We start from the raw sequence: 22278 nt of genomic DNA on the forward strand, positions 1-22278 counted from the left end.
AATTTTTATATACTCGTAATTACATATACTATGTCACCGAACAAGTTTTTAAGGTGAATCTTAGTGGAACATGTCATAATACATTCAGAAAATACATATTACAAAATCGATCTGTACCTTGTACGGTATCATACTAATATTATAAATGTGAAAGTTAAGATGAATGGATGTTTGTTAGTGTTTGTAGTCTAAACGGCTGAATGGATCTAGATAAAATTTGGCATAAACGTAGATGATAGATTGGGCGAACACATAGGCTACTTGCTTTTGTTTTTTAATTACACGCGGACGGAGTCGCAGACGAAAGCTAGTATAGAATAAAAATGTAGTCAAATCAGTCACTTTACTAGACATTTGTTAGAAAAGAAAGGCCCGTGTGCCATTTGTGAAATAGTACGAGTATCCGAAACGATAAACCCCAAGGCAAATAAATGTAAAACGAATATTATCTGATGGGATTCTCTATTCCGTTTGCGTCACGTCTTTATATAGTTCTTTGAAAGTTCTCCGTATCTTCAGAGATAGTGAAGAATAGATTGTTTTCGGGTCCTTTTCTACTTTTGTTGACATTTAACTATCGACTTTTGTACATTATTAGAATTGATTGACTGACTGTGGAACGAAATTGAAAAAAATATTTTTTATGACTCTTATTAAATCTAACATGATAATTGGGGCTACAGGAACAATAACATAAGTCCCGTCCGTGATCTAGAAGGCTAGGCAGAGAGCTAACCTAACACGCTTCTCTCGCTTCTACAGGAACTTCTAATAGAATGAACGTAGTAACTATAAATAATATAGTTTAATGTAGACAAACTAGAATATTTTATACAGAATATATGTAGATATAGTGTCACATTAGATTTATTCTGTAAAGATGCTATATTCTCGTTATTAAATAAATAAATAAAAAAAAATCGCGCAATCTTCTCAAAGTATCATTGTAATATATGAGTTTGCTATAAACCGATATTTATACTCGTATTTTCCATATTTGTTTAACAGAATTGTAAACGACATCCCACTGGCAGTTTAAAGTTTGTCTGTATTTGCAACTTGTGCAACTACTCGAGCGATACGACCAACTTCCAGAACAAGCGGGATGTAGTCAATTAAAAAGTTTTGTAGCACAAAATTGATTTAGACGATTGGAACGATCAATACAAAACAAATTATGAAACTTTTCGTACTATAAATGTGAAACAAGATTCAATATTTATAGTGGCTGCGTTAGTGCCACGTGTGCCTATTGTTGGAGGAAGTTGTAGGCATGGGTGTGGCCTGAGATATGTATGCCTCGTGCGATAATCTGAGCGGTCATAACGTTTGAATTGACCTGTACTAAATATGTTTTTAATTTAAGCAATTAAAATCCTGTTTTTAATAGTTGCTAAAATAGATTTACCAAAGCGGTTTTCCTTTACTTTAGTTTTAAAAATTTGACAATGTCATATGAAGTTGACACAATATTTGAACATCAAGAGGTTGCAAAAACTCCAGAAATAAATAATGTAAGCTAAAATAAAAATAATCATGCCGTAATTTATTTACAAACGAAGATAATGCCGTCAATAAACAATTTTGGTTTTATCTAAACAATAGAAAAGATATCAATAATTATGTAATTTTTCTAACAATCTAACAAAATAAAATTATTCAATAAGATATTAGAATGAAGTTAAAATACAGTTAAAAAATCCAATCTGCAACGAAAAATAATAAATTAATCATTCAAAAAGTAAGGATGTCTGAAGGAAAAACGGGTAAAATCAATGCTGTAAAGGTAGGTACAATTTTTTTTTTAATTTACTGTTCTACACAAAATTAAATGATTTACTGTTTTTAAGTTTTACGTTCCTTAACACCAAATAAAAGTAACGTGAAAGAATTGTAGTATTTTGATGTAACATACGGGGAAGCTATCTCAACAAATATTTACATTTTACAGGAGGCTGTAACATCGGTTGTTGGTCGATTTATTGTCTCCAACATCGCAAAAACTAAAGAAAACAAAGCTCTGAAGTAACATCGTAAAACCTTATCCCCGTGAAACTCTGCCTTTATATCCAGAGCTGCACTTAGATATGCCTCAATGTTTCCTACCACCGCACATTTGCTTGTTTCTTTTAATACTTTGGGCTCTTGAACCTTGCATATGTTGTTTCTTTTTAAAGAAAAGAAGAACTGCAATGCGAAACGGCTTATTAGTAAAATTAAATCGTTATTGAAAATGCTTGTTTACGTTTATACGTCTAAAATTTTAAAGTTAATTTCTGATTATTAAATTATAACAATGTTTAATTCTTTTCATTTATACTGTTTATACATTTTTTATACAGATTATGTTCTGTATAAACAAGCTATGAAAAATATTATCCCGTATTAGTTTCTGCCCGGGACTTATGGTACCACTGTACTGTAGAGCCCGCTTTAACTTTTTCGCACAAATGGGTTGGCTCGCCCGGTGAAATGCCACGACCACACAAGACAGGCGTGAAGTGGAAGTAATTCCGCATTTCGTCTGATGAGTGTGGCGTCGGAGGACCAATTTTAGTCTCTTTCCCGTCCCACCTTTTATATTAAGGAAAGCATTGGATGGGAAAGTGGATTTGACAGTGGAGGAGACGCATAGGAAGAGAAAATATCCTGTTTATGCGAGTCTCCTCCTCCGTCGATTTAGGGTAGGCAACGCATTTGCATGCGGATGTCTGGGCAGCGGTCGTTTCGCTAATTTGGCAGATTTAGGTGGCCTCTTGCTCGTTTGCCACCTTTTTGTATAAAAAAAGTCGTCATCTGAACGAAGAAAACTCATTAAGAATCTTATATATTCTTCCAGACTATGTCTACATGTCAGTTAAATTTAATCGGCGTAAACTCGAGGATAACAAAGCCTAAAGTTGTATAACAAACTCTTGAAATATAATCCAGAGGTACAATGATACGCGTAATGTGGTCTAAGCGTGACATTCCAGAATATTCCAGGAGTCGGAACCCGCATCACACGCGTCATCCGTGTCAATTTACACAGGCCATCGGATAGGGGAATTGAAACTTTAATCGCAAATAGACATATCCATTTCTGATCTATTTCTGGATATCATTTGTGTCTGATTGAATACAGGCATTAATAACAGTTTTTAACCCTTATTATTATCTTTTTTTTAATAAACTCAACCTGTAAGAGCCAAGAGAACCTGTTCTGCGTTTAGTTATTTTGCATAGCCCTGAGGTTAAAATATATTCAGTTGACCCAATTTTATCAGTAGTATGTTATAAATGTAAAAAACAGTTAATATATTTTACAAGATTTGCAACTCCGACTAAATTTTTTAATGAAAGGCTGTCATTGAAAGCGAGGATTCGTTGTCAAGTTGACAGACGGCGGGTAGAAATGGTAATGACACAGGGTTTTTATCTCATTATAATGTTATATTTAATTTTATGAAATTTTTAAAACGTTTTATACTTATTTGTTCGTTTTTATTGACTTTTTTGTATATTTTATACTTAAAATAAAACTGTTAAAACTTCCAGAAGGAAGAGTAAGAATTTAAAGACATGTCACATCTCAAATACGGTCAGCTTAAGTAACTTGAAATCTCAGCTTAAAATAAACTGCAAAATAATATTTTATTAGTTTAAAATAAACATGTCAGTCACACAAGTTGTCCGCAAACTTATATTGGACTCTATACAATATAAATGACTGCTTCTGATAAGAAAATATTATTTTATAACAAACATTCAGTTAAATATGTAGGCTTACTCTATGCCCATGGCGAACACCGAGCACTGGTAGGGCGGCCATTTTGTGAATCGAGTCAGTTCCATTTGAGTCGCGACGGAATGCGCGCGCGACCATGTGTTCGGTGGACGTCAATTCAATATCTTAATCGAAACATATCGTTATGATCTATAATTATTTAGTGGAAATATGAATTGTGATATTGAGGATTACGACTACACCAATTATCAAGACAACTATTTTGTTGAAATACCTAAGTACCACGCCTACAAGAAAATGTCATAAATCACCCAATATTACCTGATGTTAGTCGAAAGACTTCAAATAAATTTCATTTGATTGTTTATCCATACTGATATATAATCTATTTTTGTATGTTTACTGAAATAACTTAAAAACTATTGGGTCTATTACAAAAATTCTTACACAATTAAAAAGCGATATTATCAGTGAGTTATATGCTATTTTTTATTACTTAACACGGGTGTAGACGCGAGCAGCAGCTAGTCTAAAATATTTACATTAAAATGAATATGGAATAATAAGGAGAAAGCGTGATAAAGACGTCTCTATTTACTTAATAATCTATGAATTATATTAAAAAGGTTACAATAACCAAGTATCGTACCCTTGTGGATTCCTATTGTTCTATAATTACGAGATGCTTAGCAACAAAAGAGGAAATTCGAGTCATTTTAAATATACGAAAATGGGTCATCATTAAAATTAATTAGAACGCACAATTTCCTTTGTTTCCGAAGATTTACGAAGTTATATTAAAAGATGTTATTATAGGTTTATACTGCAGTAACTCTTCTATTGTTCTCTTGTGTTGCGCCACAGATCTGCGAAATACAATCTCACATGCGCTTGTTAAAAAGCAAAGATTAATTAACTGACAGACAAGATTACGAACACAGAATAATAGTGACGTGAAAACTGGTGTAAACTAGCGAAATAGTAACATTTGTAAACCCTCATTCAAATGTTAAAGACCATTTCGTGTACAATACGGCCATATAGAGACAAAGTGTGAAAGTTACTGACTAAAATGTTGAGACTTAAGCTTACAATGGTAAGGGTCTGTCTTTCCTTAAGTTGGTATAATAAATGTTAGTACTGTCTAATATATTTTTTGTTTCTACTAATAATCTGATTTTCTTGATACACCAAATTATTTTTAGGGATATGTATAAGGAAGAATAAAGAAAAATATCAAAGCTATTTAACCTCACATTAATTTCCTTCTTTTGTAAGTTAAATATACAAAGAATAATATGAAAACCATTAAATTACAAAGCGGATTTTGACCTTTTATTTTATTAATAAATAATTTTGTTTATTATAATTACTAAAACTAAAAAAGGCGCGATAAAATTGTTAATAGAATACGCACTGTTGCATAAATCCGAATGACATATAGAGCATGTTTCATAATTAATAGCCAAACCATTTATATCTGAAGATATACAGGAGGATCCACAATCTCGTATAATATGGCTTGAACCTGCAACGTTATAAATTAACATAATCAATACAGTTCGTTCTAAATCACGAAATTTTAATAATAGTTCCGAGTGAAGTTAACTTGCCCAAATAAAATAAAACCATTAGATTCAATTCAAAATTATCTTAATTTTCACCTCAAATACGCAGATTAAAATATTAACTCAACCAGAACACCAAGTTCGCTAGAATTAAGTTATTATAAACTTCATTTGCTTATTGTTAAGAAAATCTTTACGAAGAAACCAGCGATATGGAAATTCAAAGAAATGTGCGAAGATAATAAACTGCACTACTCGTAATTCAGCGTGGTTGACGTAGGCTTAGTCCTTAGATGTAGTGTAGGCTTGAGTCTAGGACTTAGAGAATGTATAAGCTTATTTCGTAATAGATTTGAATTTATAATTACTTTTATTTTAAAATTACTTACGTCCAATAGTGTAACTTTTAGCCACGCAAGCCGTATTATCTCTATGACAATATTTTACTGTTGTTTGCCTGTAGGGTTTCAAACAAGATGGGTCACTAGAACTCACACAAGCATAACATATTCGATGACTTTCCATTATTAGCATAGAGGAATCACTTGTATCGGTCATTTTCATACCATTCCTTAACTCTAGTTGTTTTTTAATTTTATTTAAGTCATTTTTATCGTTATCTTCAATAGATTCACTTTCATTATGTTGCTCTTTGTCGCTAATTAATTCCGTTTTTTCGCTGTCAATTCGTTTGTCATTGGCATTAGATTCATTTGATTCCGAACTGAATGAAATTTCGTCATCTTCAGTATTAACAATATACGCATTGTTAATTATTGATTTTCCAATGTCACCTTTCGTTGTTTTATCAGAGGTTGATTTTCTTATGGAATAAAAATATTCAGGTGCCTGTGTGACTAATATTTGTTTATTAACAGCATCTGCTTTATTATCTAAATGGGTTTGTGTGTGCTGACCTTTTCTTGTCATCGGTAGTAAATCGTCGTTTACTTTTTCTTTTTTAGTATCCGATTTGTTTTGTGGTCTCTCAAATTCAAAATTTTCGTCTTGTAGTTCAAGTTTTGATTCCTTATTAGTCAAATCGTGGAGCATAATACTTGAATCATTTTGAAATTCACTCATTTCACTGTATTCATCAGTATTCAGATTATTGCTGTTATTAACAAACGTCAGTTTTTGTAATTGAGAATAATTTAATTTGATATTATTATTGGCAGACTCAATAGGTTTTGTCTTTTTATTAAGTAATGCCTTCCATTTTTGTTCTCGATTCCATACACGAAATTGTGTGTTTTTATTTTTTTCACATACGTTAGATTTCACAGTTGTGCTCTTTTCATTATATCTAAGCAGATTTTCTAATAACTCCGATGGTATTACTTGATTTAGAGGAACGTTGGTAAATCGATTCAATTCATTTATATCTTGCTGCACTCCTGTAAGAAAAATAAACTAAATAAAGCAATAAGACATAATATTCAATTATTATCTTATTTTAATAGTACCTAAATGTATTAAACTCGGAAACAAATTTAAAATAAAAATAATCCTACACATGTTGCAAGCAATATCGCTTCTGTATATTAGAAATACTGCATCTTTCGAACTTCTCTTTATCACTTAAAAATCAATAACTTGCTATTGTTCATTGTTCACAATAAATCAGTGAAAAATTTACACATATGATTTTCAGTCATCTGAAATTAATTACATCTTAAGATAACATTTCTTTTACTTTATTCAATATCAAAGTTTGGAGAAAATAGCTTGTCTCTATGCGAAAAAAGTCCACATCGGAATAGATGAAACATGTTCCTTAAATAAAGATAAAATTCCCACTTTCTGTACGTCCCCTTCTCCGTCAATTAAAGAAAGGTAGCGTATCTGCTTTGACAGATGTCTATGGGAATTGTCGCTCCAGAATCGACTGTCGGTTTCGATGACAGCTTGCTCTTTGCTACCTTATGATATAACAATTAGTATTTTTGAGAAAAAATCTAGTTATAAACACACTGCAATTTGTTGAAATGTTTTAGTAATATCTGGAATTTATTATGTTTACTGTAGGTACATTTTGTTTGTTACCGTTGTACAGAGATGTGGTAACTAAATTAGCATCTCGGGTAAGATTAATATTAATGGATACATGCAGCTCTATACCTCTGTTCCAATTACGACAGAGCGAAGCCTACATGTTCATGTCTCTAAGCCTACCTTTTAATATACAGTAAGAGTTGATGCTATGGTTTCGATCTAAACATCATGAAAATATTGATTAAAACTGATTGGAATTTAAAAAAATCTCGTAGCCCACACGATATTTTTTTTAAAAAGGTAAGACGTGCCAGATATCTTTAACAATCCATTACTTAGGTAAGCTATCGCTGAAATACGAGAAAAAAATGTTGACCAATTTTCAAAAAAAAAGGAAAATTCTTCTGAAAAATCTTTCATCAAAAGTTGTCAACTTTTACTTCCATCACTGGTTGAATATTTTCTAGTCATGCATAGAAATATATTAAACTTTTTCCATTATCCGCCTAAAGATATTGTCAATTTAGAAAAACCTTTAGCGATGACAAACTTTGTTTAAGGATCGCGGCGTACGATATTCTAGAAGAAAAATCTAATAAAGGCTACACTTTCGCAAAGCACCAGAGCGCTTACGTGATAACATATCCCTTTAAAATATAAACTACAACAGTATTAAAAATTGCCGGCGTGTAATTGCCACCTAATATCAAGATATCAATATTCTGACGTCTCCTTACTAATCTAATATTATATATGCGAAAGATGGATGGACGGATGGATGTTTGTTAGAGTTTGTAGCCTAAACTGCTGAACAGATTTTGATGAAATTTAGTACAGATATAGATGATAGTCTGGAAGAACACATAGGCTACTCAGTATTGTTTTTGTTTTTAATTTCACGCGGACGGAGTCGCGGGCCAAAACTAGTACTGCATAAAGAGTGATTTTTATATACTTGAACTGTTATGTATTGTAGATATTGTAGATACCTGACTAAATTTAAACTAAGGGACCTTAGTAATCTTCTAAAGATTTTGCGAGTGGCAGTTAGTACAAAATTCAACAATAAGATTGCTTTCGCCATTAAATTATTCAACAGGCGTGCATATCGCGAATTTGGCTAATAGTATTATTCGAATAAATTTCCCAGTCGGCCGTCCCTAACCCTTATCAAGGTCCGGAATTCAATCTGCCGATCAGAAGTCCACGTAATTATATTTGGGACAATTGAATGTCACACGGGCAGTTCACTGAATGCCTAAACTAAACGAAGTCAAAACTTTATGGACGTTTTACTTTTTCACGTAAAATTTAAAAATTAAGGCGTAGAAATCATAGTATGTATTATGACGATTAAAATGTATTATTATTATACTTTAATTAAAATCTCATCCCCATCCACTTACAACAGTGGAGTATTCATATAGTTTTTATTAGGTGGTAGTGACCCAATTCGAATGTGACGTAATAAAATATTTTTACTTGATCATCTTATTTCTTAGTCTGGCTTCATAACTGTTTCTGGTTAATTTAAAACAAAATGACGGTTCAGAAAAAAAAACATGTTTCTTCTTTCTCTTTTCGTTTTTTATCTTTTTTATATAAAGGTTTTCTTGTTAGTTAATTTTCAAAAAAAGGCCCACTTCTGTACAACTCGATTACGATTTATATGAAACTTAGAAACTGCCATCTTTCAAAAAAGTAGACATCGCCTGACTTCAAAACTTTAGAAGAATCTTTTTTTCTTTAAAATAGGAATATACGATTTCAAAAACTAGATGGCGCTGTTTAAAAATAATTAAGTGTTTTCAAAACGAAGCCATTACGATGAAGGATTACGGTCAAGATCTAAAGTATATAATACAATTTAATGAAACCCTTACAGAAAATATTCTTCTAACGTTCGTCTGTGACTAAACTGTGTTTTAAATTATATAATTTAATAACAAACATCGATGGTTTTGTTATATTAAATCAAACGTAAACATTCGATAGAATGTTTTAATAACAATCTAGAAAACAATTGTTCCTCTTCATAATATTAATACACAAGCAAGAGTGCTGTTCGTTTTATCTTAAGAAACAGAAATAACTTTTTAAATGTGAATATTGCTATCATAAAATCGATATCGAACATCGATTTTCTGCAAAACAATCAATTTGGCTATTATTATTTTTGGTCATTCGTTTTATGAACATAAAATTAAAATAATTCATTATAGTCAGTTATAACACATTTGGGAAATGTGCGAACAGCAGAAATAACAATTTGATTTATTTAATAAAATTCGAATATTAGTGAAACTCCACCTTAAGTTTCACTTCGGCTAAACTCGTTTATAATCGGAAGTATTCGTATGACCGCTGGCAGCGCCTCGAAGAACAAAGTGAACTGACATGACATCACATTTGTGACATCAGTTGGTTTCCGCGATTGATCGATCTCACTTCAATTTAGTGCAAAAATTGTAACATTTTAAAGAATTAAATTTAAGTTAATCTTCTCGGATATTTAAAGTAAGTGCATTTTATTTTTTTAATTAATACGACCAAGAAAATGTAATTGCCGTCGGTCATGTATTGATCGTTGTAGTAACCTTAAAAAATATATTTTTGGAATTACGACATGTAATTTAGTAAAATAATTGTTTGCCACTTCTTTATATTGAAAAATCTATTCTTTAATTTGAATTCACTACTATTTTCTATTTTATAAAGCTTACGTAATGACGAATGTCATTACGACACATGCACCTTGGAATTCCCTACTGACATTGATCCTGACCCAGTTGTATAAAATTATCCTTTACGATAAGAATATTATAAGATTTGCACTTAATATTTCATGTAGATGTTAATTACCATTGTATGTAGATGTTACTACCGCGATGTGTTGTTCAAAAGTAAAATGTTGTTATATAATATGAACACGTGTGACGATTTCATGAATGAATTGTGTATTAATAAAATAAATCTAATTCATATTTCAGTCAAAAACTATGGGTATTCCCGCTGGTAACGCTGAAAATGGCAAAAAAATCTTTGTGCAAAGATGTGCCCAATGCCACACTGTAAGTTTTTTTTCTTATCTGTATCAAATTCCATTTACTTTAAATTTTTAAATAAAAAATTACATAATTGTACTTGATAGTCTGAAATTCAGTTATTTCGTAATACAAGTTAGTTTATTAAAATTGGTACAAATTCTTCACATCCTGAATCTTAAAAAACGTTTAAGTAAATGACTTTTACTTAAATATAATAAAATATGTTACAGGTTGAGGCTGGTGGCAAACACAAAGTAGGTCCCAACCTACACGGCTTCTTTGGCCGCAAGACTGGTCAAGCACCCGGCTTTACCTATTCAGAGGCCAACAAAGCTAAAGGTAAGCTTTCATTAATATTAATATGGTATCACTATGTGAGATTTTGAGGTAACTTGTAAATTTTTGATCACATGTTCGGAATGATCAATATTGATTTTAGTTTCCATATAAATTAACTAGCTCTTGACTTTACCCTCGACGAATTAAAAAACATAGAGACTATGTTCATCATCATCACAAGCTCACTATACATCCCCACCGAGGGGCTTGGAGCCTACCCTAATATGGGGTGACTAGGCCTTAGAGACTATGTTACTCACACATAAATTTCCTTTCTAACAGTGAAAGAATTTTTAAAATTGTTCAAGTGGTTTTTAGTTATTTCATTACATTCAAATATACAAATCTTTCCACTTTATAATAATTTATAAATTAATTTGGTTTAATTTGACAAATTAAGGTTAGGCCTTCCTGTCTTTAAAAGATTTCTTTGTAAATTCTGTGAATTACCTAAACATTTACCTGTTAGGCGTATTCTTGCTTACTTTTCTAACATATAAAAGAATCAATTTACTGTGAAAATGAGTTAAAACAATCTAGACTTTATCTTTAAAACTAATTGGAACAATTTACATTGTATACTGAGAAAAAGTTCCATGACTCAACTTTAATTTTAACTGAGCCATGTAATGGGTTAGCTAACATAGTTGAAGGTCTTGTTATCTATGGTGATTAAACATTTAAAAATAATCAAACTTATATTGTTAATGTAAAAGTTTGAATCAATGTTTGTTAGATTTTGTAGCCTAAACAGCTGAATAGATCTTGATGACATAAATGTAGAGGATAGTCTGGAAGAACACATAGGCTACTTACATTTTTTTTAGTTCTAAGCAGATGGAATTTTAGACAGAAGCTAGTATATTACATGAAATTTTATATTACATAAAAAGATTAAATTTCATATTTAGTTCAGCTCTGTGAACAATTTTTAAGAGGATTAACTATTAATTATATAAAACTGATCAACTGATTAGATAATTTAAAGAAAGATATGTTTCTCATTGAATGTTTTATTCTAGAAATATAAGATTTATGTTTGTATTAGTACAAATATTAAGTGGTACAAATTTAGTTATTCTTTGTTTTTTGTTCCTAGTTATGCAATTGTTAATTAGTTTTTTTTTTCTTTTAGGCATCATCTGGGGAGATGACACCCTGTTTGAGTACCTTGAGAACCCCAAGAAATACATCCCTGGTACCAAGATGGTGTTTGCTGGTCTCAAAAAGGCCAATGAGAGAGCAGACCTCATTGCGTACTTGAAAGAAGCCAGCAAGTAACCTATAAGGAATTTAGGAGCAATACCTCAAAATGAGTTGGAAGTTCCATTATCATTTGGAAATTATCTTCTCATTTTTTAGGCCAATCAGTATCATTAATATTTATTGTATATTTTATGTTAATGTGACCAAAACAATAGGAAATGATCATTCACATATTCATGACTAATCCCATCGGAGTACAAGTTTTTGTGAGCAATTGTTTGCCTCAAATTTAATGCCTACCATTCAATGTAATGTTGTGAATGTTTTAATGTTATTAAATTATTCTTAGACAACACCGAAAGGTTTTTTTATTTGTAATTAACCTTAGATAAAACTATACTTAAATAGGATGTAGTAACATTTTGATTATTATTAATGGTTCCTGTATAATGTTACCAGTGTAGATTATAATAATGTTTTGTCTGTTTATGTTACAAAAATAAATTGTTTAAATCTTTGTGTTGCATTAATTTCCTTGAGATTTTTTAAAACAGTAGTGGTAAAGATCGTTGCAGTGGCTAAGGTCCATATAGGATCTCCGTCAAGGTCAAGAGATTGAAAGAAATAAAATGACTTGTCACCAATGACCAATTTCATTCTCTAGTTTTTTTTAAATAATATTGCGTAATCAAATGCCATTACAACAAATTACTCAGCTATATAGGATAGGACTATTGCATTGTGTGAATTTCAGTTTGAGCTTTGTATTGCCATGCTATGGAGGTTTTAAGGATTCACAATGTCAATGTTGCCATAAAAGTAGTCACGTGATATACAACAGACTGACTTTATTATTTTATAAATAATTAATTCACCTATGCGTCTAGCTAAAAAACTTAATGTAACTTCAACATTTCACCTACTTGCACATTCAACTTTTCTCATGCATGAAAACCAACGCCAAGAAACTGAAACACGACTGTAATCTGTCCCTGACAGCAATTCAATTTTAAATTGTCACAATTTGTCAATATTGTTGACAGTTGACAGTTTCCAATTTGCCAAAAATCATGAAAGTCAGACAAATTGTTGGTGTTATAGTGATAGATTTTTAATTATTGCTTTACTGAACAAGGATCTAAAGACTATTTTTACATGTAACCAGAAAGGCGACTGAATGATATATATAATTTAACTGTTTAGTGCAAAATTTTAACATTATTGTATAGTGAAACCTGATATTGTCGTTAAAAATATCTCAAGCCAATTATTTATTGTTATTAGTGCTGAAACTGGTAAGTTTTATGTTTTATTGTGTATTTTATTTTATTTATCAAATTGTGTGTTTTGGTTTAATTTTTTGTTCATTACCAGATGTTTTGGTGATTGAAGAATTTTTAAAGAATTGTGTTTACAAATAAAATGGCAAAATCGTCAGTTATACTAAGCTTTCATGAAACCTTACTACATCAGTCAGATATAGAATTACTGGATGGTCCATATTGGCTAAACGACACTATAATTTCCTTTTATTTTGAGTATCTAGACAGAGTCATTTTTAAAAATGCAAAGAATTTATTATTCGTTTCACCTGAAGTAACACAGTGCATCAAAATGGTTCAACCAGAAGAGATTAAAATATTTTTAGAACCTCTGAATATTAGTACGAAGGAATTTGTATTTTTTGCATTAAATGATAACAACTCGCCAGATATGGCCGGAGGTTCTCATTGGAGCCTTCTTGTTTATTCCAAGATGGAAAGTTGTTTTTTCCACCTTGATTCGTCTTCAGGAAGTAATCATAATGTAGCATGGGACTTTGCTAGTCATTTGATGTCTTATTTGGGAAAACGGGGTAAGATTTGATGTAATTTTTTTTTTAAATTGTAATTTTTCAATTCAATTAACAATGAAATGACTCTTTCTAGGTACTATTAGCTTCAGTGACAAGGAATGCCACCAGCAAAGCAATGGCTATGATTGTGGAATACATGTTATTTGCAATACTGAAGTGCTTGCTCATTGTGCTTCCAAGTATGGAGATGTAGGCTCTTGTGATATGAAAATTAAAGTCAACCCAAATCAAAAGAGAAAGGAGATTATAAATATAATAAAAAATCTCGCAAATATAAAATAAAATTAAACTAATTTAAATTCCAATTGGTACCTGGTGGAAATAAGACTAAAGTAAAAGTTTGTTTTTTGAAAGATAAATTCAATAAATTGTTATTGTTTTAATGTTGCTATATTTAATTGCCTGTAATACTCAATCCCATAAGGCCTTACATAGAATTATGGGTTAGTTTATTTTATAAAAGTTATCAGTTTAGTTGTGCATACATTAGACTGCTACATAATATGCATCTCATTAATCAATTTTAAAAAATAAATATGCATTGTTAAATAATAAATAAAAAAAGTTTGAAACTCTATCCTTCTCTTAATGCAAAATTCCACACGTTTATTTAAGAATTAACAGATTTATAACAGAATACAATATATAGTTTTTGATGAATTATAGAATTTGTAGTACATCTTGTATAAAAGCTTATTATCAACAGAACTTAAAATACATGACAAGTTTTGTATAAGATTCAAAAGAAACAAGGAGTTGTTTTTTAATGGGGCCATTCCAGAATTACGTAAGGTAGATGATGTAAGTTCATTAATAAAAAAGACTAATAAACATGTCATAAAAAATCCAATTCTTTAAAATTGGACTCTTGAAAAAATGTCCATGGCAATGTCAATGGCAGCCAAAGGCTGATGGTAGTGGTGATGATGATGATAAATGCTTTTTTAGTCATTTTTATTTTTGCTTTAACTAAAATCTATGTTAAACTGCTGAGTGTGTGAGTCACCTTTAATTACTACCTTATTGACGCGCCGCACCGATTGACAATTATAAAGGTTAAATGCAAAGAGCAAATAATAACAACCCCGATTGTGTAACAAGATCTTTGCTAGTTATTTTTTGTCAGGCATTGGGTTATGGTTTGTTTAGCTTTACTATGATTTAGTTAACCATATTTTAATGTTTACATTCTCTTTATTAACAATAAAATTGCAAAAGACTATAATTTAATCTGTTGAACTTAAATAATAGACATTTATTTTTCAATGAATATAATTATTACATTAAAATACCTTCTCTTAGTAAAAAAATAGGTACATATAAATTTCTGATATAAAAATACATAAATGCAATTATCGTTTAAGCTTTTTGAGGTTCCCTCCATCCACCAAATGCTGCATCAAGTTCTTCAGCCATAGCTAAACATAATCTGTCGTTATTGTGATTGGCGATCACTTGGATACCAATGGGTAGACCCTCATTGCTCAATCCTAAAGGTACAGTAGTTGATGGGAATCCAAGACAGTTTATTATAGCAGTATACGCGAAATTCATAGGTCGGAACACTGGTTCATTATGGTAAGGAGCTGTGGTTGGATGGGTTGGGTACAAAAGCACACCATCATCACCGAGTGTGTCTTTGAACACTTTCTCTAATTCATCGCGTTTTTTTAAAAAATGGTTATATTTGTCATCACCAATTTCGGGACCATTGTAATCAAATAGTGATGTGACTAGAGCTATAAATGTATTTCCCGAACATCCGATTATGTTTTTCAATATTTCCTTGCAAATTGAGAATACACTATCATTTTTCATAATAAAATATCCGAATTTCTTCTCATTCTTCATATTGGCTAGCCAAATAGCGATAGATTTCCTAAGTTGTTGTATTTTAATTTCTTCTGGTTTCATTTGGTGTTTCACATTGAGAAACTCTACGACTTTCTTCATAGCTGCGACAATCTCAGGGTCCACGAGATCCGTTAATGGGGCATCGTTACTGAACTGATAGTAAACCTTTAATTTGGACACATCAACTTTATTATCTAACTTTAGCTTCTTACTGTTATCTCCAGCTATTATGTTTAAAAGAGGTTTCAAGTCCACTGCATGTCTTGTCATAGGGCCAATACCTTAAAAAAAAACAACACGATTAGTGCGAGTTACGAACTCACTTAAACACGTAAAAATAGTTGCATGTAATATTTTGCATACTAATATAAATGCGAAAGTTAAGATGAATCGATGAATGTTTGTAGCCTAGACGGCTTAACGGATTTCTATGAATATTGGTATAGATGTAGAGGAATGTAGTCTGGAATGTGGAAGAACACATAGTCTATTCAGTTTTTTTTATTCCGCGCGGACAGAGTCGCGAGCGAAAGCTAGTAAAACAATAAGCAGATTAGTGTTAAAAAGAATATTATGCATACCCAAAAATGAATCAAGCAGCTCAGTTTGCGGAATAGGATATTGGCCTGAATTTGATACAATATTCCTGGATGGCTTGTGTCCGAAAATGCCGTTGAAGTATGCTGGCATTCTAATCGAGCCTCCGATATCAGAACCTGTTAAAATTACAATTTTCATTACGAAAAATATGAACAATATCTACAATTAATTATCATTAGAGTTGCTGTAATCTTTATTTTACGATATTTTGTCACATGAATAGTTGTTTTGTGATTTGAGATTTTATTAGCACCTTTTTACTATTAAACATACCAATTCCAAATATACTCCCAGCAGCCGCTTGAAGACATCCCTCACCTCCTGACGAACCTCCAACTATCCTCGTTGTATTGTAGGGGTTGTTGGTCCGTCCATGTATATGATTGTGTGTCTCCCACCTAAGAAAAATTAAGTTAGAACATTAGTGATACAGACGCTTTTAATAGGTTATTTTTTTTTTAATTAAAATGATTTAGTAAAAACGATCAAATCTTTACGAAAAAGATAAAAAATACACGTCCTTGTTGAATTTCCTGGATTCGAAAGGTTCGTTTTGGCTTGGATATTGTTGTTATTGAAATTTCAACTCATTTTTTTACACGTTCACTATCATCGACTCGCCCTGTAAGTTCACTTTTGTATGCAAAAGGTTTTATTGACATTGTAATAAATGGGTTTTGATATCGATGTACTATGTATATGGTATAGTTATGACATGTTCGTAGATCATGTGGCTTTACGTAAACAAAGGTCATGTCGCATGAAGGTTACGGACTCATTCCGACGAGGCTACGTGTTATGGCGTCAACATTAATTGCCCTTCAATAACATCATCTAGGCCCTGGCGTTACTATTAAGAGTTGTGATATATGTTGTCTGCTTGGATTCCTTAAATGAGTTTATTGTCCGGCTTATTTCCATTCGAAAACATAAGATAACACTGAGTTATGGCGGTGGAAACCCACGGTAATATTTACGTAACAGTCAAGGTATGTCGCGTGTTTGTCTTTATGGCTTGCGTGTTGATTTTGTATTTTTCCGAGTTCGTGCCCATAGAGTCGTATTGCGAATTCTAACATCGGCCCACCACAGATTTGATGCACAAATTACTTAACGTATAGTTTCCACTTCCAGTTCCAATCGTATTTCTGTCACAAATTATACGCATAGAAAAAGAGAGTAGGACACATGTTTTCGTTTCGTTTAGTTTCGGAACAACACCGCGGTTATATTGCGGACAATAATGGCAACAAATATAGTGAAATGAAGTCTTAAATGGCTTATCTAGACATTTCATTACAGCACATCAAGATTGAAGACGATCTTCCGTTCTTTTGTTCTCGGTCCGCGCATTAGAATGAACTGCTTTCCATCATTCACAATACATATATAAATGGAAGTGAATGACCAAAGTTAATCTGATTCTATTGTCATACGCTCATTCGTCGTAATCTGATAAACATAATGTACCTTACCATAAAAAGTGTGTTCAAATGCTTTTTATCATAAATAATCTTCAACCCTTTTATACCGTGAAATAGCTGGCGCTGATTTTTACAAATTTATAAATATTAGCTTTTAAAACAAATTCCAACTAGTAAAACGCCATTGTGACCACTAAATAATAAAATACTTATATCAAGCAATATGGTGAAATATATAACCTCATTGATGTCCATAACATCGATGTATGGAGGTATAGACGGGTCTATACTATCATTCAACGGCATACAGAGTTAAAACTTGAGTTTAACTAAACAATGTCTATGTTGTTTTGTTTGTGGTACAGTTAGTTTTTATGAATTTATTTTACGAATTCGCTATATTTTAAGCAACTTTACAAATTATTTTCTTGCAATATTTTATTTTAATGTTACTTCTTTTCAATTGTGCATTTATTCTGAGTAATAAATGTGTTTATTTCAACGATAAATATTTTAACGACTTTTGTACGACGAATAATTTCCGTTTTTATGTCTTCATAACTGTGGTAACAACCTTTTTCTCTTTGTGAATAAACAATAGTATATTTGCAGCTTACAGTCTCAAAGGTCACAATATCAATATTTGAACTCGGCTTATATTACTGTTATGCAAAAATCAACTCTCTGCTTACCACATGCAAAGTTCAGGTACGTTTGTAAGTCCAATGATGATGGCGCCTTTGTGACGTAACAGTTTTATGACGTCAGCGTCTTCCTCGGCGATTACGTCCTTCCTTAATACCACTCCCGCTGTTAGATGTAGTCCTGGAAAATTACAAGGTCGTTAAATTCTATGGCAGGAATATTTTACTATATAATCAGTGTAAAATAAGGGCAAATTTCAGTCCTTTGTACTACAGTTGCTAAGGTTGGCTAAAAACCTTTTTTTTGTTTGGTATGACTGCCCCTTCTCCCTCCCACCCGAAGACGTTCATGTAGTTACCTCAATTTTGTAACTGGTTTTTAATACATCAACGACATAAAAATTTATGTTATAAAGTCTATCGTACTAATGTTATTTTTTTAACCATTTTATATGAAAAGTAGCTGTTTCCGTGCGACTTCATCCGCATACAATTATGAAAATCTATTTTATTGTTTTCATGTGTCAAATTATCAATTGCAAATGTCAAAATGACATGATAAACCATGGCAACCTTGCTTCCTTGATGTTGACAGCAACTTATGGTTTCTTTCTCGCATAAGAGTTTTTATCCAAAATATTAACCCCCTAAGTTTAATAGCGTGAAAATATATAGCCTAAAGCGTAATGTAAGTGTAAGGCTTTTTATTAAAAAAAGAGTTATTCAAAATTACGCCGTAATTGCTGACATCTTAGGCAACAAAGAAGTGTGTGTTTACGCTTTATTATAATGGTATAGATAAATTGAGCCTAAAGTGCCTGAAATTTAAAAAAAAAATCTTAATCGTCAAGACAAATTTTGAAGTCACAAAAATGTTGTCTACACCGCTCCATCGCTAGTAATAATTTCAATAGTTACCTTTTACTCCAATACAATCTTTAGTTGTAAAAGGGACGCCTAGAAATGGTACATCTATTGCTAGTTCCTGTTCTGTTTTAGTTCCACTATTCACAAGGTCATCTGCCTCTTTGGCCTCTTTCAGAGCCAAATTAAATCGATCCTCAACAAAGCAGTTAAGTGCACTGTTTACGTCACGTATACGACGAATACATGTTTCTACAACTTCCACGCTGGAGATCTGAAACAATGTACGACGTTTTTGTATAGATCCATGTGATTTTTTGTACCTTAGTTGAAAATACACAATTAATATTATACTTAAATTCGCGCACGCAATTAAAAAAATAGTAAAAACATAGCCTATGTTACTCATTGATAACATAGCTTTTTAATGGTACAAAAATTAAAAAAATCGGCCCAGTAGTTTTTGAGTCATTTCAAAAATCCAAAAATAAAAACATTTCCCCTTTATAATATTAGTATAGAAATAGATATATTGATTGCTTGAAGGTTTTAGGAAATGAGAAAATGCAATTTCTTTAGTAATCACATTTATTTACGAAAAAACGTCTATTTTTACCCTCAAAATATAAAGTTGAGACGGAACAGGTTATCTATACATAAGTTGATTTGCATAATGTCTAAAAAAAGGCAGCATTATATATTAACATACTCGTTAGTATATTATCATATACATATTTAGTGAGCCACGGGAGGAGACTTCGCATATATTATCATTATTTTATAAAAGGAAAACATCGTTATTATCAATTTGTTTTGTCTTATTTAGTAGCATTATTATTTTAACAGCACAAAAATTGCTTTAGAATCATGAATATTCATTGCGAAAAATGAAAAAGTTTCAGTTTCTTGCAGTCCTTGACGTCATTTTACTAGTAATAACATATACATTATTGTTTTTGTACTATGTTTTGTATAACTGTAAAAAAGTCCTAAATCATTTCCAAATTGCACTGCTATAACTTTATAAATATTTTATTTACTAACGAAATATTAAATTGTCTATATAATATAGTCATTTTCCCTCGAAAGGATAAAAGGATAAGGAAAACATCAATATTCTTGCATAAGATAAATCTGCAATTCAATAAGATCTGACTCACTGTTATTTAAATTTATTCCAAGAAAAACATAGCAATTAATAATTAAATGGTACCAAAAGATACTTTTAGACTTTATTTTCTCAGACTTAGTGTAAACCTTTATGTTCCACGAAGCTCTATACTAATTATAAAAGATTGTGATTATAAGAGACTTGTATTTTTAAGTGTATGTTTTGAAATAACTCAAAAACTACGGGTCGATTTTAAATAATCTTGCACCAATAAATAGTTACATTACCACTGAGTAACTTAAGCTATATTTTTCATTTCACGCAGACGATGTCGCGGACGAAAGCTTGTAATTAATATTTTAGCAATGCTCCGAGTATTATCTGGACCAAGTCGTGTGTATCATATTTTTCAAACATCGAGAATGTTCGATATCTTTACTCAATTATTTTTTGTGTTGCAGAAAATCACAACAAAATCCAGTTTCATTTGGAACTAAGGTTGCCACTTCTTCGGGTTTGACTACAATTCTTTGTTTTTTTTTTTTTACTGCACGATATTTTTTTTTTGACAAGGGGTCAAAGGTTGACAAGTCACATATAGTCTTTTTTGTATTGAAAGTTGTTAGCCTTTAGGTACCCGATTATACTGGTTTTAGCATACAATTTTTCCTGTGTGACGTAAATATAGATTATTTATTATAAAGATTATAAATGTAGAAGTCTTCCGCACTAAATGTCCTGAATTATAACCTCATTCTATGAAACGGCCTTGAATTTCATAATACAATATCAATTGTTTTATCTTTAAAGTGGTATTGTGTGAACGTTTGTAGTTAAAGGAGGGTTTTTGAATACGTTTATAATAGAACTTGTTTAATTTGGGAAAAAATAAAAGACAGCTTTATACCGCCTTGTTAAATTTGCCGGCAACTCGTGCACAGTTGAATCACTCAGTGACGTCATTGGCCAGTAAACGACACTCGATTGTTACCAATCAATTGAAATTGTTAGTATTAAAAAGTCAATGTACTTATAATTCAATCGTTCCTTTTACATACCCTCAGTTGCATAGCATTTATTGTTTTAAAGTGTTTATGAAATTAAATTCGAAAATAGATAATAAACTATTAAATTATTTAATAAAATATAGCCTATGTTACTCACAGATAAATTTCCTTTATAATGGTGAAAGAATTTTTAAAATCGGCCTTTTAATTTTTGAGTTATTTCAATACATAAAAAATTACAAATCTTACCTCTTTATAATATTGGTATACATAAAAAAAAATATTTAAATCTACACAAAATAAGAAATTATTCGAACTAAAAGGAAACAGAAGGTATATACGAATCACATTAATATTTTTCTGGTAATTCCGCATAGAATTGGTTTTCTGTAACAATATGTGTCATTGTGTCACATGTCATAATTCCACAACGAATTTTACCTCCCATAAAATATACTTGCAATCTTGTATACTCGACAATAAACGTTATCTTTAGCTTTTAACATAATCTTACATTACTGTAAATCAACATGAGTGTTATATAAATTAGAATCATACCTCTTTTCGTCTAATTTTCTTTGCAACATCAACAGCCGGTAGCTTGAGGATGTCATCCGTTATGGGGGGCAACTTCTCCCCTTCTGTGCCGTAATATAACGTGAAGAAGAACCTTGCCACAGCTGCAATTGCTAAACGTACGAAATGTAACACTCTTAATTTTAGACCGATTGGTTTATTTGTTATCTCAGAACTCATTTTTACACTATTTGACAGTCTGAAAAAATTGATTACTGTTATTTCAAAATTGTTCGCGTTAGTATAGTGCTGTATTTCGGTAGCAATAACTAAAGTGGCTTTTATTTAATATACTTTTTGGACTTGCAAGTGTATTAAAGAAATAAAAAGCGCACAAGCTATGTCGTGCGTTGTCTGACTTGAACTAAATGGTAGACGTGAGCGTTATTTCACGTCACTAGTTACAATCACCTGTGACGAGATATGTAACGGCGTCACTAGTTTCGAGTCAAATTGAAAGT

At 31.4% G+C, this 22278-nt stretch overlaps 5 protein-coding genes and 1 long non-coding RNA gene across 6 annotated transcripts in view; 4 read left to right on the top strand and 2 right to left on the bottom strand.

Moving 5' to 3' along the window:
• The first annotated feature begins 1658 nt into the window (after positions 1-1658).
• LOC106110807 lies at positions 1659-2026 on the top strand. The gene is made up of 2 exons (XR_001226123.1): positions 1659-1786; positions 1952-2026. It is a non-coding gene; the product is annotated as an uncharacterized LOC106110807 (long non-coding RNA).
• Positions 2027-5676: 3650 nt separating this feature from the next.
• LOC106110732 lies at positions 5677-6844 on the bottom strand. The gene is made up of 2 exons (XM_013292628.1): positions 6762-6844; positions 5677-6692 (listed from the first exon to the last, which is right to left on the bottom strand). The coding sequence occupies exons 1-2, from the start codon at positions 6811-6813 to the stop codon at positions 5677-5679; spliced, it is 1068 nt and encodes a 355-aa protein (XP_013148082.1). The 5' UTR covers positions 6814-6844.
• A 2854-nt stretch (positions 6845-9698) lies between these two features.
• LOC106110757 (cytochrome c) lies at positions 9699-12243 on the top strand. Its single transcript, XM_013292656.1, has 4 exons — positions 9699-9807; positions 10281-10361; positions 10568-10676; positions 11812-12243. Exons 2-4 carry the CDS (start codon positions 10290-10292, stop codon positions 11955-11957), a joined length of 327 nt encoding a protein of 108 aa, XP_013148110.1. The 5' UTR covers positions 9699-9807; positions 10281-10289; the 3' UTR covers positions 11958-12243.
• Positions 12244-12908: 665 nt separating this feature from the next.
• Positions 12909-22278, top strand: part of LOC106110866 (cytochrome b5 reductase 4-like) — a 23404-nt gene continuing 14034 nt past the window's right edge. The window contains exon 1 of the mRNA XM_013292810.1: positions 12909-13177. The gene's annotated coding sequence lies outside the window, so the exon portion shown is untranslated. The remainder of the gene's footprint in view (positions 13178-22278) is intronic.
• LOC106110733 (sentrin-specific protease 8) lies at positions 13497-14450 on the top strand. Its single transcript, XM_013292629.1, has 3 exons — positions 13497-13737; positions 13811-13916; positions 14444-14450. Exons 1-3 carry the CDS (start codon positions 13497-13499, stop codon positions 14448-14450), a joined length of 354 nt encoding a protein of 117 aa, XP_013148083.1.
• Positions 15017-22193, bottom strand: LOC106110867 (fatty-acid amide hydrolase 2-B). Its single transcript, XM_013292811.1, has 6 exons — positions 21800-22193; positions 19178-19397; positions 18308-18440; positions 16465-16589; positions 16173-16307; positions 15017-15872 (listed from the first exon to the last, which is right to left on the bottom strand). The coding sequence occupies exons 1-6, from the start codon at positions 21995-21997 to the stop codon at positions 15097-15099; spliced, it is 1587 nt and encodes a 528-aa protein (XP_013148265.1). The 5' UTR covers positions 21998-22193; the 3' UTR covers positions 15017-15096.

Source organism: Papilio polytes, unplaced genomic scaffold, assembly GCF_000836215.1.
Source record: "Papilio polytes unplaced genomic scaffold, Ppol_1.0 DF824191.1, whole genome shotgun sequence".
NCBI lineage: Eukaryota > Metazoa > Arthropoda > Insecta > Lepidoptera > Papilionidae > Papilio > Papilio polytes.